Genomic DNA, 20,286 nt, shown 5'->3' on the forward strand with positions numbered 1-20,286 from the left:
TTAGCCTTCAGTTTTCATTATTTTCGTCCTCTTGTCAAACTTTGCGTGACGAAGGAAATGCAGTCGTCTCCGACCACTCTTTCTTGATCTGTTACTGCGTCAAGTTATCAAAAAGAAAGGAAATGGTTAAGATAAAAAAGCAATCAATGAATCGAAGCGAGAGTGTCTTTACACTATCTTTGGCCCAAGTGGTTTATGGTCTGGTTTATTATAACTTATTTACCAGCCTGCTTCCCGCGCAAACTGAATTGAAAAAGAAAAAAAAAAAAAAAAAAAAAAACGGAGCCAATGATGACTTGTGGTTTACTGTGAGCAGAAGACTTAGTGAATCTTGAGTGTTAATTATCTTGTTTATACCCCGTCGCCATTCGTATACCTCGGCGCAAGTTTCCAAAACTTTTAATCGCATTCTCGATAAAGTCCACAGATAATAGACTTGCTGTTGGCTAAACAGTGTTACCATTTCTGCGTTCTTAAATCCGTTAAAAGAACAAGACAGAGTAACACTTTTTGTGAGAGAGCGTGATTTTGGTCTTGACTAGCTCAGTAATAAAAAGTGACCGATAAGTGATAGACAAAATCCAACTGACAAAAATCGTCTCTGAAAGTTTATCTCTACGAGATCGGATAGACTTGTGCGTTTAAACACGAAATTAAGCAAGAGGGTTTTCACTGAAATGGATGCTTGCGGGCACATCTTCAAGTGTATTTGCACAGCGGAACTGTCAAAATTATACAGTAGAGCTGAGGTATATCATTTACTTTTTCATTCATATTGATCCTAAAGTATGTAAACTTTCTTCCGCAATTCCATTTCAGTCTTCAATGCGCTTCAATTCTTGGCTTTCGGTCTCTGGATAATCGTTGAGTTTCGCTGTAGTGTTGCTTATTCCTGAGTTCTGTGCTCGAAATCCATTCACCAACCATTCAAACGAAAGTGCCAAATCATTGCTTTCACGTAGCGGTGCTCGGTACGGTTTAAAGGTATTTTCATTTCATTTTTCAGTTCATATTCACACTTCGAAATTTTGTTAATTTTTTAAGTAGGAAAACATTCAAGAAGATGAGGGGGAAGTGTGCTGTGGTTAGAGAAGCATAGCTTTCGAGCTAACCACCGCACACATGAATTAAAAGATTAAGATAAATTCTGATAAACGCAGTGTGCTTCTGAATGATAACCATTGCGTGCAGTAAATCTTACCGCTAAAGTATTGAGCAACAAAGCTCGCAGACTAACCCCTGGGGAGAATGGCGACGAGTTTTGCAATAATATAATATCGTCATTTTGACAACAGATTTGCAGACCGCAACATTTTTTCCAATCGAGCCAAAACAAGTTGCACAATGCAGAGTATTTTTCATTCTGACCCTTTTCGTTCGTGTCAAAAAGCCACACACAACATATAATTCCAACTGTTCTTTTATTTATTTATTTCATAGTCGATGCGTCTCTTGAATAAAATAACAAAGTATCATATAAATATAACCTCTAAAAATTCCATTACATAAAAATACATCTCTTTTCTTTTCTCTTTTGGCAAACTTCTTATTTACAGATGTGTCTCTCTTGTACACAAAATATTTTTCGCGGTGTTCTGTTTTTTTTTTTTTCTTGGAGAAAATCCTCGTGTTGTGAAGGAACGACAGTCCTTGTTCAAAGTACAAAGTACTAAAATATAAACCTGATCTCTGTGCTTAAATTTTAAGCTGACTTTGCATTTCCTCTTGTGGCTTTTAAAACAAAACGTTGGATGAAGTTCAATATTGAAACATTTTCAAATACACCACAAAAAATCGTGATAAACTGATCATCATTTTCAGTATTTTTCATTGTTCACTAAACTCTTTCTGTCCCTCGTCGAATCACGTAGTGTGGTCTACCTGTTTTTCTACAAAGGAAATTATTGGTAGACCATCTAAATGAAAGCCATCAAGCAGTACTTTCTGATCAATTTAACTTTGTTTTTGTACTGGAATGGTGATCTTAGAAGACTCTTCCATTTTTCAGCTTGACTCAAAATTGAGGAGGTTAAGAGTTTAATGAACGACGGTGATTATGTGTGATCAACCCCCGACTCAACGTTCTCCATTTTGAAATGACCACTCTAACAAAGTTCCTGAGTTCAAAACAAATGGCACGGCAAATTATCATTGCCCGTCGTGTTCAAGTTTGCGTTCTTCTTCGCTCAAGACTGTTGCTGTGGTTGATGACGCTTCATGTGCAGAGCCAAATGATCCGATCTTGCGAAAGCTCTGTCGCAAAACTGACATTTGAACGGTTTGGCTCCAGTGTGCTTTCTATAATGCCTAGTAAGCTCATCTGAGCGAGCAAACCTCCACTCGCAACCTTCCCAGGTACATTTATACGGTTTTTCTCCCGTATGAGTTCTCATATGAGCCTTGAGATGCGAGCTTTTAGTGTACACTTTCTTACAGCCAGGATGTTCACAATGGTGAATCCTTCTTCGCTGAAGTTCTGGCGAGCCTCGTCGATGTGGCAGCAGTACAGTTGGTGGAGTGTAAGGCGGTGGTGGGCCCAGAGGTCCGAGGTATATCTGCTGGGTTGCCATTTCTGGTGATCCGGGGTTGGAATTCGGCGGTGTTGGAGGATATATCACTGTATAATCCGGAGGAGGTTGAACAACTTTAAGTTGATGGTACTGTGAGCGGCTGTCATTCCCTAGCGCAATATTACTCGTTATAACATTAACGGGGACTGGGTTGATCGTTGTGATTGTTGTAGTGTTCGTAAATGCCGGAGGAAGCGAGAATGTGTCCGCATTGGACACGAAAACTTTCTCTGGAACGACTGGGAACGGATTTGCGTTGTTGTTGTTATCCACAATGACACAGTCATCGCTTGAATCATCGTCGAACGTAAAAAAGTCATTTACGACGTTCGCGCTTTCACGTCGAAATTTTCTCTTTCTTGTTATCAGCGGGCTCATCGTCAGAGGCGAGGGGGCTGTACCTTGAAGATATCTTTCCATTTCCCACATCGTCTAATAAGAGAGAACAATCTAACGTCAGGAACCGATCAAACAATCTCGCATATTGAGTTGTCAAAGATGGCGCTTGATTCGGTGCGTGCGCTTGTAATTACCGAGTTGTTTATTTCACTGAGATTGATGTTGGTTACCTTGTACTATATCCTACCTTCAACTCTTTTTGTTATTCAAAAGTTCAATCGGCGATGACTAATTTCAAGGAATAAATATTTTAACTGAACTTTACACGAGAAAGAAAAGTTCAGCGCAATAAACAACTCGATCAATTTGATCAGGCGTGCTGAACATTGATTAGAAAAATAATTGTAACCATTTCGCGAGCATTTATTAAATCACTTTCCGTCAAACATCGTCCCACGTTCCGATAACACATTAAATTTTAACGAATAGTTTTCACGCGCCTTTGATTAAAAAAATACCAAGAAAATTCGACTGGGCAATAATTCGAGTAAGCGGTTACGCTTCAGTGGACTCTTGTGTCCTGTTTAGCGTAGCGAATTTCTTGTCGCGCGAATATTATTTCACAACCAAACTAAAGGAATTCGCGTGCTCTGTTTAAAATATTCAACCAACCTGTTGCACTTCGTCGAGTTTTGCCATAGATGTGAATTGCGCGCTTGGAATTGCCGGCCGCACGAAGTTATGAACAGTGGTGGCCAAATCACACTCAGAAGCGCCATCGATGACTGTTCTTGCCTCTTGAATGACTGACACGGGTAAACTTGCGAGGGCCATTGCGACTTGATCGGTGTAAAATACCCTGACTTGTCTCTCTCAGCTGTTAGTAATCAGACAAAAATTGAGTATGTCCAACTGGCAGTTGTTTTGACTTTTCTCAATGGTGATCTAACTGTTCCAGTTCAGTTTCCGATCTAATGTTGATTTGAATTGAACGAAGACATTGCTTTATATGCTTGTTCGAGTAGATTGCTCGACTTCTTCGTGACCAAATATGGCAAATGTAGGCGTGTTGGCGGCCAAATCTCATTGCGGTTGGCGAAAAACAATGCGTATTCCCTTGGGTCGAGCTCTGAGCCAATCATAGTGGAGCAATTTGGAAAGGTGTCCTCTTGATGACGTCAATGGAGAGCAATTAGGCGTCGGGGGTCATCATAAAGTAATCTTTGCGCAATTTGATTGGCTGAGAGGCGATAGCCCGGAATAATTCTTTGAGCGATCAAAACAACTTGATTATTAGAAAGTTGACGTTTGAAATGAATCCTTTGTCTGTTAAAATAAACACATCCAAGACAATGGCAGGTTGTAATTTCACCTCATTTGATTGAATGACTGCTGGAAGATTCCTCGAACCTGCATTCCATCGGTATTCCGAGTGATCTAAAACAGTACGATCTTGTGTTTATTGTGGTATTCAAGCGAAGCCTTAACCTTCGGCAGCTTTCAAAACGACAGTTAAATGGCCCGAGAACATCTAATTATTCCTTAGGGACATTTAACAATAATCAAGTCACTCGACCAAAACAAGGTATTGTTTGTCGGATCGTGGGAAAATAATTGTTATGGTGCACATCGTCGGAAAACATGACCAAATCGGGAAGTGGCGATCTCTCACGAGTGTGACGTCACAAGTGGTTATCAATAGACCGAACAACTGATATCGAAAGGTCGGGTCACTATAGCTATTGATAAAACGCTTCGTTCTGCTTAGCTTGTGTTAATCATATTAGTTGATCAAAGATTTGTAAATTATCGCAAGAAAAGAGCATTCCAAAAATAAGCATGTTGTTAAGCTTAAATTCGTGTGCTTTTATTAGTTTGAAATTGAACCCAAAGCGCAATGTTTTCACCCGCCAAAGCGCGCGAAAATTTTTACCAGTCAAAACAACACTATAAATATATACATAGAAAGTGTCAGGGGCTGGGTTTACCAAAATAAACCGCGTTAATTTTGTCCGTTGTTTACATCGGGATGTCCTTGTATATTGGAGCACTACGACAGACTGTAAGTATTCTCGATCTCTGCCTCAGATTTAATATTCACAGCCGAGGAAGTTACGGAGTTCATCAAGATAATTTGCACTTCCTCCGGCCGACCTACCACAATGGAAATTGAAGGAAGGCGTAACGCTCCAACGCTAATTCGTTACAATGTAAAAATGTAACCGTTTAGCCTTTTGAGGGACTGCCAAGAATTCTGAAGTACAAATTTAATAAGGCTCAAAAACTTCGTAATTGGAAAAACAAATTTAAACGAAAACTGAAAACACGAGCTAGATTCACTTGAATCACAACACAGCTAGTCAAGAGTGGAAAGCTTGAAATGGTTGTTAGCTCTAAACTTGGATAAACAACTTTTTCATCAAGGCTAAAGTGGATATTGGGTGAAAGCAATACTTTAGCTTTGACAGAAATCTGACCGCTTGTGTCGAGATCGAAAAGAACGACAAAAATTTCAACCACTTTGTTTTGTTCAGAAATATCAAAATCTCGAAGAAATTATCGTGAATTCCAGACTCAACATCGATAGCTATCGTTTTTCACGCTCGAGATACCGATAAGACAACGAGATGTTTCGGCAGGAAACCGTAAATAGCATCGGAATGTCGAAAGCCGATATCCAAGTAGGGGGCGTTCGAGTATTAACTTCGTAGGCGGAGCCGAAGATTGCCGACCGCGGCGCGGTAAAGAATAGGGTCATTGAAAAACTTCCGAAGTCTGGGATAACAGACTGTTTACAGAACTGCACTAAACGATCAAGAACAAAGGCTTTACTGGGCGTTGCCTGAGGGTCAAGTGGACAGGTCAACCACAGCGTACCAAAAATAACCCTCTTCACGGACTCGTGCAGTATCGCTGTGCTGTTTATACTGATATAGACTAGATAGTGTGGTGGTTCATTCCTTATAAGCATAAACCACCGTTGTTTATTAATATAAACTGTTTCTGTTTGCGAATGATTTTTGCTTTGTTTTGTTTTGTTTTTCTGCTCTCATATTGTTCTGATCGAGAAGACCCAAGATAGTTTTCACCGACTCGCGAGCGCAAATTGTGCTAGCTGTCATCGCATCAAAGAGAAGTTATCCGGACAAATCAGTAATCCCGTTCAATTCATATCCAGCAGAGAGCGCGCTAGAAATAGAAAGGCCAATTTTAACAGCGTGTGCTGAGTCAGATAAGCGGTGTTGTTACAGAGCGCTACAAAATCCTCTTCCTTATCTGTTTATCGTCAAATTTAACTGCAAACTTTTATAGCAGATGAAAGTGAACCGATTTTGCGAGCAGATTTGGGAAGTGGAATTAAAACCTGAAAAAGAAATCACTCACATACAAACTACCCCTATACTTACACTCGCGGAGTGGGTGACATGTTACATTTGCTGATTATCAAGTAGCGACGCCAAAAGTGTAAGTAATAAACCATCGTTATAATACGAAAAGCGAGCCAAGGATAGAATCTGCTTTTCCGCGGTATTTAAAGAAAATTGATATTTTCTTAACAAAAACTGTTATTTTAATTGTATTAAACACATTTTCCGGGCCACAATCGTCTACTCAAATTATTTCTGCATGTTTTGCGTTAGTTTGTTTTCGTTGTGGTTTCGGAAGTTTTCGTGACCTATCGTGGCTAGTTCGGTTTCCTGCGGAGCTGTCGTAGCCCCGTTGACGTCAATTGCGGTTTTCCGGCTTAGGATCGAGTAACAAACAGCTTTCGCTGAATTTCCTGCTTGAGAAACTGTCAGCATTCTGCTGAACAAAAATATTCAGGTGACAGAGAGTATGAGCACGACTGTAGTAGGACGACGTTTGTCATCTTATTTGCGTATTGCTGATGAACGTTGCAGCTTAATGGATTGGATTTTGCCCTCAGTATAAGTACAGATAAGTTTGTAAGTTTCTGTGGATATTTCGTTCGTTATCATGTAGTTCATACGGTAGATACATGCCAAACTAGCTGGATCTTGCGATTTTCTAGTTGTAAAACGCTCATGATGTATAAGGCACTAAAATTCTGAATATCGCATACTTGGTTGTCGATCGTTTGGTTGCTTATAAGTTCTCAGTAAACACTCCGTTAAAGCGGACTCGAATTTGAACAGAAAACAGGCATCTTTCCCTCTCCTCGGCAGAATCGTCCCGATAATAGTAGAACAAGCATTTTGCTAGCTCTGTTTCCCTGAATTATTGGTTTTCTTTCTTTGAATAGTTAGAACAACGTTCTTGCTTTGTTATTTTACCTATACCCACCTCAAATAACCAGCTCGATAGACCGCGAGCCGTTACGCAGAATTCTTTCAGATCAAATATACTCACGTTCAGTTGTAGAATATCGTCTCGTATTGCTCGATTTTTTTCGCTTCAGCTTCATGTGTTCAACGAAGACAGCATGCGTGGTGCCAAAATAATATTTGTTTATAGAACAAAACGGTTTAATAGTTAGTTATCTTGTTAATGATGAAACAACAGCCATAAAGTTGCTCGGATAAGAGACACTAAGGCCATTCCCTTTACTCAGTTGGAAACTCTCTTGAACAAGATTCGGTTTTACGTGTGGCCGGCTATACGGTCCATCATGCAAGTGAGTTTTTCTATACAATAGTTTATGTAGAACTGATACGATACTTAATTTATCTGTTGAACGAAAACGTCAAACTAAAATGATTGTATTCTCTGTTCTATTTGTATTCTTTGTTGTATTCCTCAGTTGTATTTAGGTTTCGGAAGTTCAATAAAGCCCGGCATTTAACTTGACTTGTCTTTATGAACGGCGTGAAATTCCTACTGGACTGAAACCAGGAGTGAAAGAGCATTGTAAGCGTTTTCCTCTTTCTATAAAACTAATTATCCGGCGAATCAAAACACCACGCAGCCAACCCAGTTGAGCAGCCACAATTTTTCAGTTCATGCCGGACACTTACGATATTCCAGCTTTACGTTCTGAGTCCGAACTTTACTGTCTGGCGTTAGTCAATCGGTTAGTTTGTGAGAGAACGAACTTGTAGTAGAATTACGATGACCAAATCGACTCCGGAAAAACATATGTTTGTTTAAGTAAACTGGAGTTTCTTGTGTGAAATCATTAACTGTTACTGTAAACCCGGCCGTTTTGCATAAATACGAAGGGTTGAGAAGGGTTCTTACAGTATATTAGATTTTTTCTCAGAATTATTTAGCATTCTAAACATCAACAATCCTTCGTGATTTCCAAAAACTCTTCATGTCAGTCTGCGTTAGTCACACACAATGAACTGAGTTCTTTGTTGTGCTTCTCACGTACCAAACGAAACGAACTGCTTCCTCATTTCTTCGGAGGTTAATAAGACGTCTCACGTTGGCGTATTATATTTTCATGTAACTCTAATTCTCTCACGAAGACTCAAAATAACAATTCCATTAGGAAAAATCACAACTGTTTCTGGAAAATGCTAAGCATAAACAAGCAAAAAACAGTCATCACAATCCAATGAGTGCTGATGAGTGAAGAACCTTTTATTTCAAAACTCAGCTGAACCATTTTATGTGTTCAACACTGAGCTTTTAATCCGGTTACCATCACACAGGGACCTCCAACCGACGTTCGGATGCCTTAGTTGAAAATTTAAAGTTTTAATTTAGGAAACGAAATCTTATTTCCCAAATTTACGAGCTGTTCTTAGCTTTACGAAAATGCTAGCTGACCTTAATTCGCGTTTTAATTCAAGATATTTGTCCCTCCGAAAACTAAGGGATTGGTTTTCCAGTGTTATTTCATTGAGCTGACACTAAATTCGAACAGATATCGATCGAAATGAACCCGACGTATGGCGTCCCTGATTAAGGAAGGTCGCACACTTTAGAGTGTCATCCACCCACTCAAAAGTTAAACTGAATAAGTTTACAAAATAAAAATTCACCACACCGGAAACTGTTACTAAACTAGACAGCTTTCATCTTCAGTAATGGTCACATCAGATTTTAGTTTCTGATTTAACCATGCACAGACTCAGAACGGCCAGGGACTTAAAAAAGTACAGCATAATAAACAGCACAGCTGGAAAATGCTAACCATTTGGATAGTCCGGCACACTTAAGATTTTATCAGACTCCACCAACTCAAAAGTTAAGAAACTCTTGTAAATGTGCCATGATACTGAAACAGCACCACAGGAAAGTTGTGCTTTAATCAGAGTAACGGTTTCATTTGAATGATCATAATTTAGTGATTTCAACAGTCTACAGATTCAAAAGTTTAGACCCCTCATACAGCATAATAAACCGCCGGAGTACAACAGGAAAGCCGTGCAATTCAGCAGCTATCATCAGTTTAAAAGGTTACATTTTAATCCAAAGAGTCTAAGCTAATTCAGTAGACTGAAGTATACAAAAAGATTCAATTGATAATTCAACTGTAAACTTACTCGGCTAAGCTTGTCGGCAACTTGTCTTAATTTAGCTTCGGTTTTGTCATTTTCTCATGTGAAAAGTTTGAACTTCCAAACCGAATCAGCGCTCTGTCGTCGACGGAGCTTGGCCCTTTGGAGTTCCTGTCACGTTCGCGGGCAGCCGAGCTGCATTCGCTGTGCATGTGTTCTTAGAATATACGTGAGGTCCTCAGCAATGAATTGACGCGAATAAAAACAGGTACTCGAAGTTACAAAAACATGTTGACGACAACTTTTGAAAACAAAGCCCGTCTCAGTTACTTTTCATGTGATACTCGGTGTCTGCTGTAATCGAGGAAGTCATTGGGGAAAACTTTGAACATACGAACGTACGGGTATTGACGATTGGTACTATTTACCTTCTTCGTAAAAACGGAAGGCTATCAGTTTGAAACAAACGAAGACGCTACGAACATGATTACTGGCCACTGAGAGGTCTGCAAGTAAAGTAGTGGATTTTCTCCTATTTTTCTTTAAAAAGTAAGGAAGAATAATAGGTTAGCTGCACAGAAAAAAGAATTCTTGGTGGCTGTTGATACAACGACCGAATTCTGTCGGAAAGGTTCAACTTCGATGCAGTTGAAGTTAGTTTAGTAGATTGCCATTGAATTTTACAATATTAGGGTCAACTTGTGCGAGGATAAAGTTGATGCAGTATTAGAAAAAAATAATAGAATTTTACTATTTCAAGGCTAAATTTTCGCTAAAGGAAAACAGGCATCCTGGCTGAGGACGTCTTCATGATAACTCTTCACCGCCTTCAGACTAAATATAAACGCCTTCTAGGTCAGTTTAAGCCCGACTGAGTGCATTTTTAAAAGTTAGTTGTTCACAAACAACCACTCACACTGAATTTCTTTGACTTTACACTGATTTCGGGTCATTTCAAGTAGAAATACTGAACCACTCTCGGCGCTCGGTATAGCACGCTGTGGAATCCTGAATCAAGTCTTTCTCCGAAGTGAACTGTGGCACAACTGATTTTAATTTCAAACTGGATACTTACAACTCGAAAAGCATGGAACTCGTCGGTTGGCGCGGAAAGTCACTAATTTGATGTGTGCGTGTATTAGTTGTAGTATTAGTAGTGGAAGCACTAGCAATTTTTTCCAAAGTGCCATGATCATAAAACGTTCGGCAGGATTTTGTGCCCAATATTCTCAGATCCGTCACAAAACTCTGAGTTTCCAACACTTTTTCCTTCTTGTGAAGACTGTAACACGACTGGTATTTCCAGGCTTGAGCAAAGTCGGCTAGATTCATTCATCAAACTCATGGAACTCTCGATGAGGAAGAACGTTAAGGTAGACCGGCTTGAATCACACTTGTCAGATGGGCACAAGCAGGAGTTCAAGTGTAAGAAACTGAATCGTGTGTGAACCGAAACGAGACGCAAAGTACTTTTGATTAGTTTTCTGTGCTAGTGCTTGTCTTACACCGGTTTGCACTTGCAGGGATATATACGTACAGCTGAGCACTGAGTTCTTGTGCTTATCTCGCGCCGGTTCACACTTTATTGTGACATAAGCATGAGGGCCCCTAACATAAACACAAGTAGAAAGAATAGAGTTCAACGCCAATGTACATTTAGCCAGTGATATCCAGTGATTCGAATACCGACCAGCCGGCCCGCTCTACTGTTGCTCTCCGTGAAGAGTTTAGCCGATTTGCGATCAGTTCCGATTTAGCTCTATAATCGAATCACTGCCACGTTATTAAAGTAAATGAAGAAGATTTACAAGGTAATATATTATCAGAAAGTACTCTGGAACTTGTTACCTTAATTCGGATCTTTTCAGGATCAAGGGGACTAAAGGCATATAAGTAACTATCATCGTCTACTTTTCAGGCCTCAATAAAATTCAGTACAAGAGATTTCGGCGATCCGTTTGAAAAATATCCCGGAGTAAGCTTTTACTGAAACACAAACGAAACAAAGCTTTCGCTTCCTCATTTTTTAAAAAGCGTTGTTCTAGCTTGACTGATGTAATGTAAGCTTTAAGTTATTTTTCACTGCTGGGACTCGCTGTTGTTATAAATATAACACCGGTTTCTATAATTAACCTCGTGGGCTTTAAATGCATGTTCACACGCCTACATCGGGGTTATAACAGAACATATCAATTGCAGCTTATGTTAACGGTTTGAGGAGGTGTATTTCATATACTAACAAGATTGAAGATGAGTACAGGACTTCCCTCTCCAAGAATAGGCGCCAAGATTCCGAAAATTGATGCCAAGAATGCGATAAACTACAATTTATCGTGTCAGCATTTTCGAGATTCCAAGACCGAACTTTTAATCATCGGAGATTTCCGAACAAGTGATCGCCAATGACCCTCTAAACGTGAGATTATTCATAAATTTCATGGCATTTTTCGTAGCGATGTAATGAGCGAAGTATGTAGCCATGAGGAGCCACTAATTCTCCATTTTTTAAAATTCTGGAACAGTCACTTTTAATTTCACTTGTTTATTAAGCGGAACAAATTAAATAGAATTGAAGGTAAGTGAATGGAATCGCCTCCACCTGAAGTTTCTCGTGTTTACTTAACGATTATTAATCGGTTTCAATCGTGGGTGTGTCGGGAATTCTCGGAATGCTTCGCAGCCTCGATGTTTGTTTGTGAGGCGCTGAAAAGGGGAGAAACTCGAGACGTGGGTGGACCTGCGATGGAATTTGTTAATGTCGCATGGAATGTGCTGTAGATTGGATACATGATAGTAACCTAGGTTACTGTAACTGAAGATCTTTGAAGGCTTCTTTTCTCTTTCCAAACAGTTGAAAAGGAAACACACGCCGCCCGGATAGCTAGAAGCAAGATAAAAATACTGAATTTTATTTTGCGAAATACCGAGAGAAAAAAAAAACATCAAAACGCAGATGTAGGTACTACTCCGTATTTTTTCATTTGAATGGTCATAATTTGGGATGTCGTCCACAGATCGACTCTAAATTTGAGGAGGTTTAGCGTTAAAAGGTGGCTTAGGTAAGGTAGCCTTTTTCATTGATTACAGTCAATGATTTTCTCCTTTTTCGGCTAACGAGAAAAATCGGAGAACTTAGTTACGTTTGTCAAGTTTTAGCGCCATCGACCTTTGAATAGAGGTACTGATTTTAAAACGAGCAACGTCAGGTTAAGTTGTCGTTCACTGATTTTACTCGTGAAGAAGTTGTGCTGACTACTGAAACAGTGTCGGTGCGCAAATCATCGTGATGGCTTTCGTCAGGAATCGACAACGTTAAAAGACCCAGAAGCCAAGGACTAGGGAGAACTTGAAATGGAAACTCACCGTCAAAGTAGCCCGGCTACAAATGTACATGAGCAAGCTGGAAGAGATGACTCATGCCCGTAATTGGTTGAAGATTTTTACTGCTGAAGCTATCGGGCCTATGATCCTAAAAAGTAAATAGGCTTACTCAGTCAGCTCCGAGATTTTTCGACCTCACAACGGATCTCATGATCACTGCCGGCCGCGTAACGAACTCACTTTTAGTCCTCTTATACTTTCAGTAATAAATATAATTTAGGATTAGTGATTTCCGAATTAAATATCTTAATTGAATCTCAACTTGGAGAAATACTGATTCGCTAAGATTTCAAAGAGCAGTGAGCGCGGTCTTACTGACGGATTTTCTCGATTAACAAAAGAGAAAACCGATCCGATTTGCGAACAAAAACTTTCAACTGTGTCTTGTCAGTGACTCCGCTATTGGATTTGGTGCGAAAGACGAGTGATCAGTTATCAATAAGCTATTGCTTTTGTGTTTTAAAATAAACTAACTCAATGATGAATTGGATAATCTCGACCTAATAAAGGCTACCAAACTAATTTTATTGCATTCAGCTTTGCATTCCGTACTCAGTGAATTAAAAGTGCCAGGCCCGTTTGATTTCAGTACGGGATCAGATCTACTTGTGCTCTCGATCAGATCTTATTTTTGTTATATAATTGTTCTCTGAATTCCAGGCCAACTTAACATCAACACAACGTTAATTAAAAAGATTAACTTGCTCTATAGAAAGGTAATTAACAGCATGATTTACTAAACTAATACATCCCTTTCCATTCATCCGGTTGAGGCGACCCACTCGGTTTGTATAGTACTTAGCTAAAAGCTTCCGATTAGGCCTGTTAGATATCTCCGGCCTTTACGTTTTGTTATTGTCGAGGTTAACTTTTCTTTGTTTCGTTTCTGTCAAATTAGGACAAGTACACGTTTTTGTATCTTGTGGCTGATCCATTGGTGAAAAGAAGCAATTAATTTCTACCATAGTTTCATATCGCAGACTGTCGGTTCAACGCGCCAAGCGCTGACGTTTCTTTGGCGATCATCCGGCGTACTTGGCTTTGGATCAAGTCATTGTCATGCAGCCCAGTGTATTGTTGACTATTGAATCGAAGAAGCTGCACTCCATACAAAGCTTGTTGATTATGGCCGAAAAAGCTGCATCCCATCAGCATACACAGCTTTATAAACTCAGTTAACTTTATATCGAATTAGCACGAATACTGCTAGTACCTCCGAATGAAAGAAGAAGAAGAAGAAAAAAAAAAACAGAAAAAAAAAATAAAATAAAAGATAAGAAAATTATTACACAACTGTTAAAATTGTAAGGAAAGGAACTTTTACCTGCTAATGCAGTTGCCCGGTCGTAGGCATGCTTTGTCTCACGATCCTACGATAAATATGACAAATTGTGACTGTAACTCTAGTAGCTCTTGGCCGGAGATTGGCTACGGGGAGAAGAAAAAAAGAAAGCTCGAGATTTCCTGGCCCAAAATCATTTAATTGTTTCCGGATTTACTAGTTCCAGACGAGGTTAAAGATTGGTGTGACTTACTGGGTCAGAACCAAGTTCACGGCAAAAATGTGACAAGCAAACAAACAACAACTAGCATTTATATCGACTTGGATCGTTTCTGCTCCGTTGTAAGATCACAATACAGCAGTCGCATCAGTAGAATCTTAGCATTGGAACCGCAATAATTCTACCTTATTACTTCAAACTCGAACTGAAAGCAATCTCTCCTCTTCTTAAATTTACACTGAGTAATTTAATGACCGACTCAGAGCTTGAGTTTTTGTTGAGTTCAACATTTTCTGTAGGCCGATTTCTTTTTCTGTTGGTCGTAGCGCGGGGTGCATGAAAATCGACCTGTTTTAAAAAATCTAAAGCACTACCACAGATTTTTATGGAATGGGGCCGATTTTCGTTTCTTTGTCAAATTGGTACGTGTAAATTAGTCTTTAATACTTTCCTGGAAAGCCAATGAACGCTTTCTCTGTCCCTATGAAATTTTTTCAGTGTTAACTCTAATCGGATTCTGGCTGAGGAAAAATTGCTAAGAGTCTCTTTAAAAAGTTATCCTCAGTCCATAGTCTCGGTCTTTTGTTTTGTTCATATTTGGTTCGGGCTCAGGCAAAGGTGTGAAAGAGCAGATCTAAAATTTCGTGATTATAAACCGAGCTCTTTTACAGCTCACACAGCGTCAAACCTCGGATCAGTGGAATCAATACAACCAGCCATTTTTTTGAATGCATGGATGAAACATGAAACCTAAATATTTTAGTGATTCGTTCAAGCAGTACTTTCCATTGGTGTTCAGCTTATTATACCAAAGTGGTTTAACTTCTGAGTCTCTCTGCTGCGAGCCGAAATGTCCATTCAAAAGAAAGCTACTGAACAGTGCTTTAAATGCGGTTGTTTTTGCTGTTATATTCCTCGATTTTAATTGCAAAATAAAAGTTGACATCCTTGACCGGGTTTCTTCTTGACTAATTACTCTTTCTTATGTATAATTTTTGAAATGTGTAGGTCAATAAATGCTGTTATAAAGCTAGCGTTAAAGCTGATATGGATAATCCTATTGCCGGTTTAAGAAACTTTGTTTCATACTCTTGAACTTTTCACAGCCGAAGGAAAGAAAAGCGAGGCCGAGAAAGATTGATTATCGAAGGAGCCCGCATTTCAGTCCTACATGGACCGCTGCGATGGAGCACTCACAAATTGTTATTTCCATCAAAAAGGAGACTGCTTTGTTAAGTCAAATATCAAATCTTTCTCTCAAATCTTGCTTCATACAACTTTGGCGAAACATTTGCAAAAATGACAAAAATAATGAGTCTTTAAAGCGCGCGCTTGCCGATAGAGATACGAGTTACCGTTGAAAAAATTGTAAAAAGAGGCGATAATAAAACCTTTGTCGAGCTATCTCGTTTGATCCGTATTGAGAAAATATGCACAAGACTTGCCCTACTATTATTACCGCTAACGAAAGTTCTAAAAAGTTTGTCAATAAAAACTAATTATTCCTCTACATACAAGACAAAAAACTGTGCAATGACAAGACAAACAAATCAAAACTATGTTTGATCATAAATTTCATTTCATCTTTTGTGAGTATTTTGTTTGATTTTCTTCGGAAAAAATGTCGTAAAGTGTGTTAACAATGAATTCTTTCCGAATGACACAAGCTCTAAATTATACGGTGCAGCAATTATAGTTGTTTTTGTTTCACTTTCATAAACAGTCAGTGGGTGTATTGTAGTCTATCTTTGCCAATAAATACATCGTTGCGTCATCCTGGGTGTAACTACAGTGTTTTGTCTATACAGGAAGTTCTAAGCGCATTAGTTATCTTTCTTCCTTCTTGCAGTCGTTATTCAACTGAAAACCTTACAAGGCATTTTTCTTTTCTTTCTGTTTATTCTAATAAGATTAAATTTAGAAATACAATTAACAAGCGGAACGACGTTTCGGTGTCATCCTGGCACCATTTTCAAGTAAAGAATGCAACAGAAAAGATAATTTATACGTAAAGTAAAGGTGTGAAATAGAATAAATTAAATTAAAACTAAAAGTAACTGTCCGGTGTTCATTAAGAAGGTGTCATAAAATGGGAGTTTTGTCCGTTAGACAAATAGTTTTGCACGAATGTTTATATTTAGTTAATATGGTTGCGAACGCAAAACGGGAGTAGAAGTCAGTTTAAAGTACTGTATCAGATTTAAAAACGTCGCACCTGGCTAAAAAACCTTGCGGCTGTATATAATATAATGCAAAATATTGTGAGAATCTTTTCCTGTGAAAGTGTTTCGATTTTACGGCACAAAGCAGTTCAAACTATTTTAAAATGAAATCCTCAAGTGTGACCTTTAAATTGCCGGAGAGATAATGAGCAGTACATACCTTGGGAGCTTTTTATTATGCTTTAAAAGGTGGGTCAAGTTCGATTGAGTGAATTTATACTCTAAAGTGAGAGTAACGACTCAAATAGGAGCTACTGAGCAGTACTTTTAGTATAGTATTGTTTATTTTATTCACTTTTAAGTGTGAGAACGAAATCCTTACCGGACATGAAAAAAAGCTTATGAGCAGTACATTGCTTTGCCTGATGCTGTTAAGTACGTCGCACAAGGTGGCTCATTAAACCGATGAAAACCTGACTTGTAAACATTTAAAGGGAAGTGTCATGGGTTTTTCACCTCTGTTGAAAATCGTGAAATAAGACCTTCACTTAGCTACAAAATAATTCTAGAACAACGATAGGAAAAGAACAAATCAACTCAATTCTCGAAAGGAACAACTCGTGATCTGTTCTAGAGCGTTTTGGAAACCGGCAAAAATGTGAGAACTTGACGTTGGCCTAACGTTTTTCAAGTTTCAATCCATTCCGACCTGTTCTGTCTCAGGCCAGAGGAACTAATCGACCGTTTTATTGCACTTGGGTGATAATTTATAACTAAACTAGAGAATTATTATTTTTTGTTTTGTTTCTGTCGACAGACAAATTGACATTTTTGGGGTTTTGAATTGACATCAAATTCGCGTGAGGAAAACTACTTGCCACCTGGCTGTTGAACAACTATTATTACAAAAGATATTATTATGTACGTGGTGGATCTAACTTTGGAGTCTGTGGGTCAGTGAAATCCTCAAGTGTGACCATTCAAATAAAACTGAGTGAGCTACTGAGCAGTGCTTTCCTGTGATACTGTCAATTATGTTGTCTATAGGGTAGTTCTAATTTTGTAAAGTGTGCATATGGCCATTCAAATAAATGCAGCCTGAGTGGTACTATCTTGTGTTGCTGTTTATTACGATGTAAAGGGGGGTTCTAAAACCCAGTCAAATGTTATTGGTTCAATTATTTTCAAATCAGTTCTAGCACCCCAGCTTAGATGAATGTTTTGCTCATGTTTCGATCAAAGTCAGATTTTGAAACACGCTAGCCGCTAGTTAGGACGTTTTGCCGCGCGTCCGTCATTTTTGTACGACAAATATTGGATTGATTTGTTACCGTACAGCAACGTTAGAACATTTAACCGGGGTTAGCGATTGGATTTTGGGTGTTTCAGTAATGAATCTTCATAATGATCCTACTTCTCCCAAGTGTAAGCATTCAAAATTCAAATGAAAACTACTGAGCAGTACTTTCCCTTGGAACTGTTCATCGTGCTGTGCAAGGTGGTTCTAACTTTTGACTTTAAAGGGTAAAATCGTAAGTGTGACCATTCAGGTGAAAGCTACTGAGCAGTAAATTCTTTTGGTACTGTTTATTATGCTGTACAAGGTGGTCTTAACTTTTGAGTCTGTGGATAGGATAGTAAAGTGCGCCTATTCAAATAAAAGCTACTGAGTAATACTTTCCTGTGGTGCTGTTTATTAATACAAGGTGGTTTTAACTTTTGAGTCTGTGGGTAGGATCCTAACGCGTGACCATTCAAATGAAAGCTACTGAACAGTACTTTCCTGTGGTGCTGTTTATTACACTGTACAAGGTGGTTTTAACTTTTGAGTCTATGGATGAAAATAAAGTGTGACCATTCAAATGAAAGCTACTGAGCAGTACTTTCCTGTGGTGCTGTTTATTATGCTGTACAATTAAGGTGGTTTTAACTTTTGAGTCTGTGGATAATATCCTCAAGTGTGACTATGAAAGCAACTGAGCAGTACTTTCCTATGGTGCTGTTTATTATGCTGCACAAGGTGGTTTTTTAAGTTTTCAATATGTGGATAAAATCCTGAAGTGTGACCATTCAAATGAAAGCTACTGAGCAGTACTTTCCTGTGGTGCTGTTTATGATGCTGTACAAGGTCGTTCTAACTTTTGAGTCTGTAGATGAAATCCTAAAGTGTGACCATTCAAATGAAAGCAACTTAGCGATACTTTCCTGTGGTGTTTTAATAATAATAATAATAATAATAATAATAATAATAATAATAATAATAATAATAATAATAATAATAATAATAATAATAATAACAATAATAATAATAATGATAAACACAGTATTTCCACTAGGTGGCCCTACACCTGTGAATACCTAAGATTACAAAACTATTTAAGACCTATTAAGAAATGCAGCAGCAATATGATGTTAATGTTTATTAACATTGCTGAAAGGAATGTTTAATGTAAATAAAGTTTCGTTCAACATCAGCGTTACTGGATTGAAATGTTTCCGAATAAAAATGAGTATTGAATGAAAACAAATTCACCCTGAGAAGTAATTTCAACTTTATCCCTTTCATTCTCGAGAGCGCTAGTTAAAACGGAAAATTTAAACAAACCCACTTAAGGAGACCATTAATGTGGGCGTTGCACAAGCTCTGTTGGGCCTCCTGATGGGTGCCATTGTAAATCAGGCAATTAAGAGCCGAAGTTACTTCAATTCAAAAAGAAAAACTCTAAAAACACCCCTTAAAGATATGATAACCATGCACGGGAGTTTACCAAGGGTGTTGTACTAATGAGCCACCTTGCAATCTAACATTCTGACCGCACGGGAGAACAAAAACTGTTTATTTTTTGTTCTCCCGTGTGGTCTGTAATGTTTGATTCGGTTGGCCGACAATTTTAACTACATGGAACTCTGGCACGCCCAGTAAATCAACAACTGTGAAAGAAAGTCGAATCCAAGGGTTGAATGTTTTATCGTACAAATCTATATCTAGCGTTTTGCGCTTGTGGACGAAATCCTAAAGTGTGACCATTCAAATGAAAGCTACTGAGCAGTATTTTCCGGTGGTGCTGTTCATTATGCTGTACAAGGTGGTTCTAACGTTTGAGTCTGTGGCTGAAATCCTTAAGTGCGACCATTCAAATGAAAGCTACTGAGCAGTATTTTCCGGTGGTGCTGTTCATTATGCTGTACAAGGTGGTTTTAACGTTTGAGTCTGTGGCTGAAATCCTTAAGTGTGACCATTCAAATGAAAGCTACTGAGCAGTATTTTCCGGTGGTGCTGTTCATTATGCTGTACAAGGTGGTTCTAACGTTTGAGTCTGTGGCTGAAATCCTTAAGTGTGACCATTCAAATGAAAGCAACTGAGCAGTACTTTGCTGTGGTGCTGTTTATTATGCTGTACAAGTTGGTTCTAACTTTTGAGTCTGCGACTGAAATCCTTAAGTGTGACCATTCAAATGAAAGCAACTGAGCAGTACTTTGCTGTGGTGCTGTTCATTATGCTGTACAAGGTGGTTCTAACTTTTGAGTCTGCGACTGAAATCCTTAAGTGTGACCATTCAAATGAAAGCTACTGAGCAGTATTTTCCGGTGGTGCTGTTCATTATGCTGTACAAGGTGGTTCTAACGTTTGAGTCTGTGGGTGAAATCCTAAAGTGCGACCATTCAAATGAAAGCTACTGAGCAGTATTTTCCGGTGGTGCTGTTCATTATGCTGTACAAGGTGGTTTTAACGTTTGAGTCTGTGGCTGAAATCCTTAAGTGTGACCATTCAAATGAAAGCTACTGAGCAGTATTTTCCGGTGGTGCTGTTCATTATGCTGTACAAGGTGGTTCTAACGTTTGAGTCTGTGGCTGAAATCCTTAAGTGTGACCATTCAAATGAAAGCAACTGAGCAGTACTTTGCTGTGGTGCTGTTTATT

General features: G+C 38.8%; 1 protein-coding gene across 1 annotated transcript; it reads right to left on the reverse strand.

The window, feature by feature from the left end:
- Positions 1–1,404: 1,404 nt before the first annotated feature.
- LOC146471620 (uncharacterized) lies at positions 1,405–3,940 on the reverse strand. The gene is made up of 2 exons (XM_085120147.1): positions 3,582–3,940; positions 1,405–3,002 (listed from the first exon to the last, which is right to left on the reverse strand). The coding sequence occupies exons 1-2, from the start codon at positions 3,741–3,743 to the stop codon at positions 2,187–2,189; spliced, it is 978 nt and encodes a 325-aa protein (XP_084976273.1). The 5' UTR covers positions 3,744–3,940; the 3' UTR covers positions 1,405–2,186.
- Between the last annotated feature and the right edge of the window lie 16,346 nt (positions 3,941–20,286).

The sequence above is a fragment of the Pavona decussata genome, unplaced genomic scaffold (assembly GCF_977016875.1).
Source record: "Pavona decussata unplaced genomic scaffold, jaPavDecu1.1 SCAFFOLD_102, whole genome shotgun sequence".
Taxonomy (NCBI): Eukaryota; Metazoa; Cnidaria; class Anthozoa; order Scleractinia; family Agariciidae; genus Pavona; species Pavona decussata.

Bases quoted from the DNA above. Each gene is read 5' to 3' on its own strand.
- LOC146471620 (XM_085120147.1), bottom strand. From the start codon at position 3,743: ATGGCCCTCGCAAGTTTACCCGTGTCAGTCATTCAAGAGGCAAGAACA. The intron at 3,003-3,581 runs GTTGGTTGAATA...CTCTCTTATTAG, and splicing joins AACTCGACGAAGTGCAACAG to ACGATGTGGGAAATGGAAAG.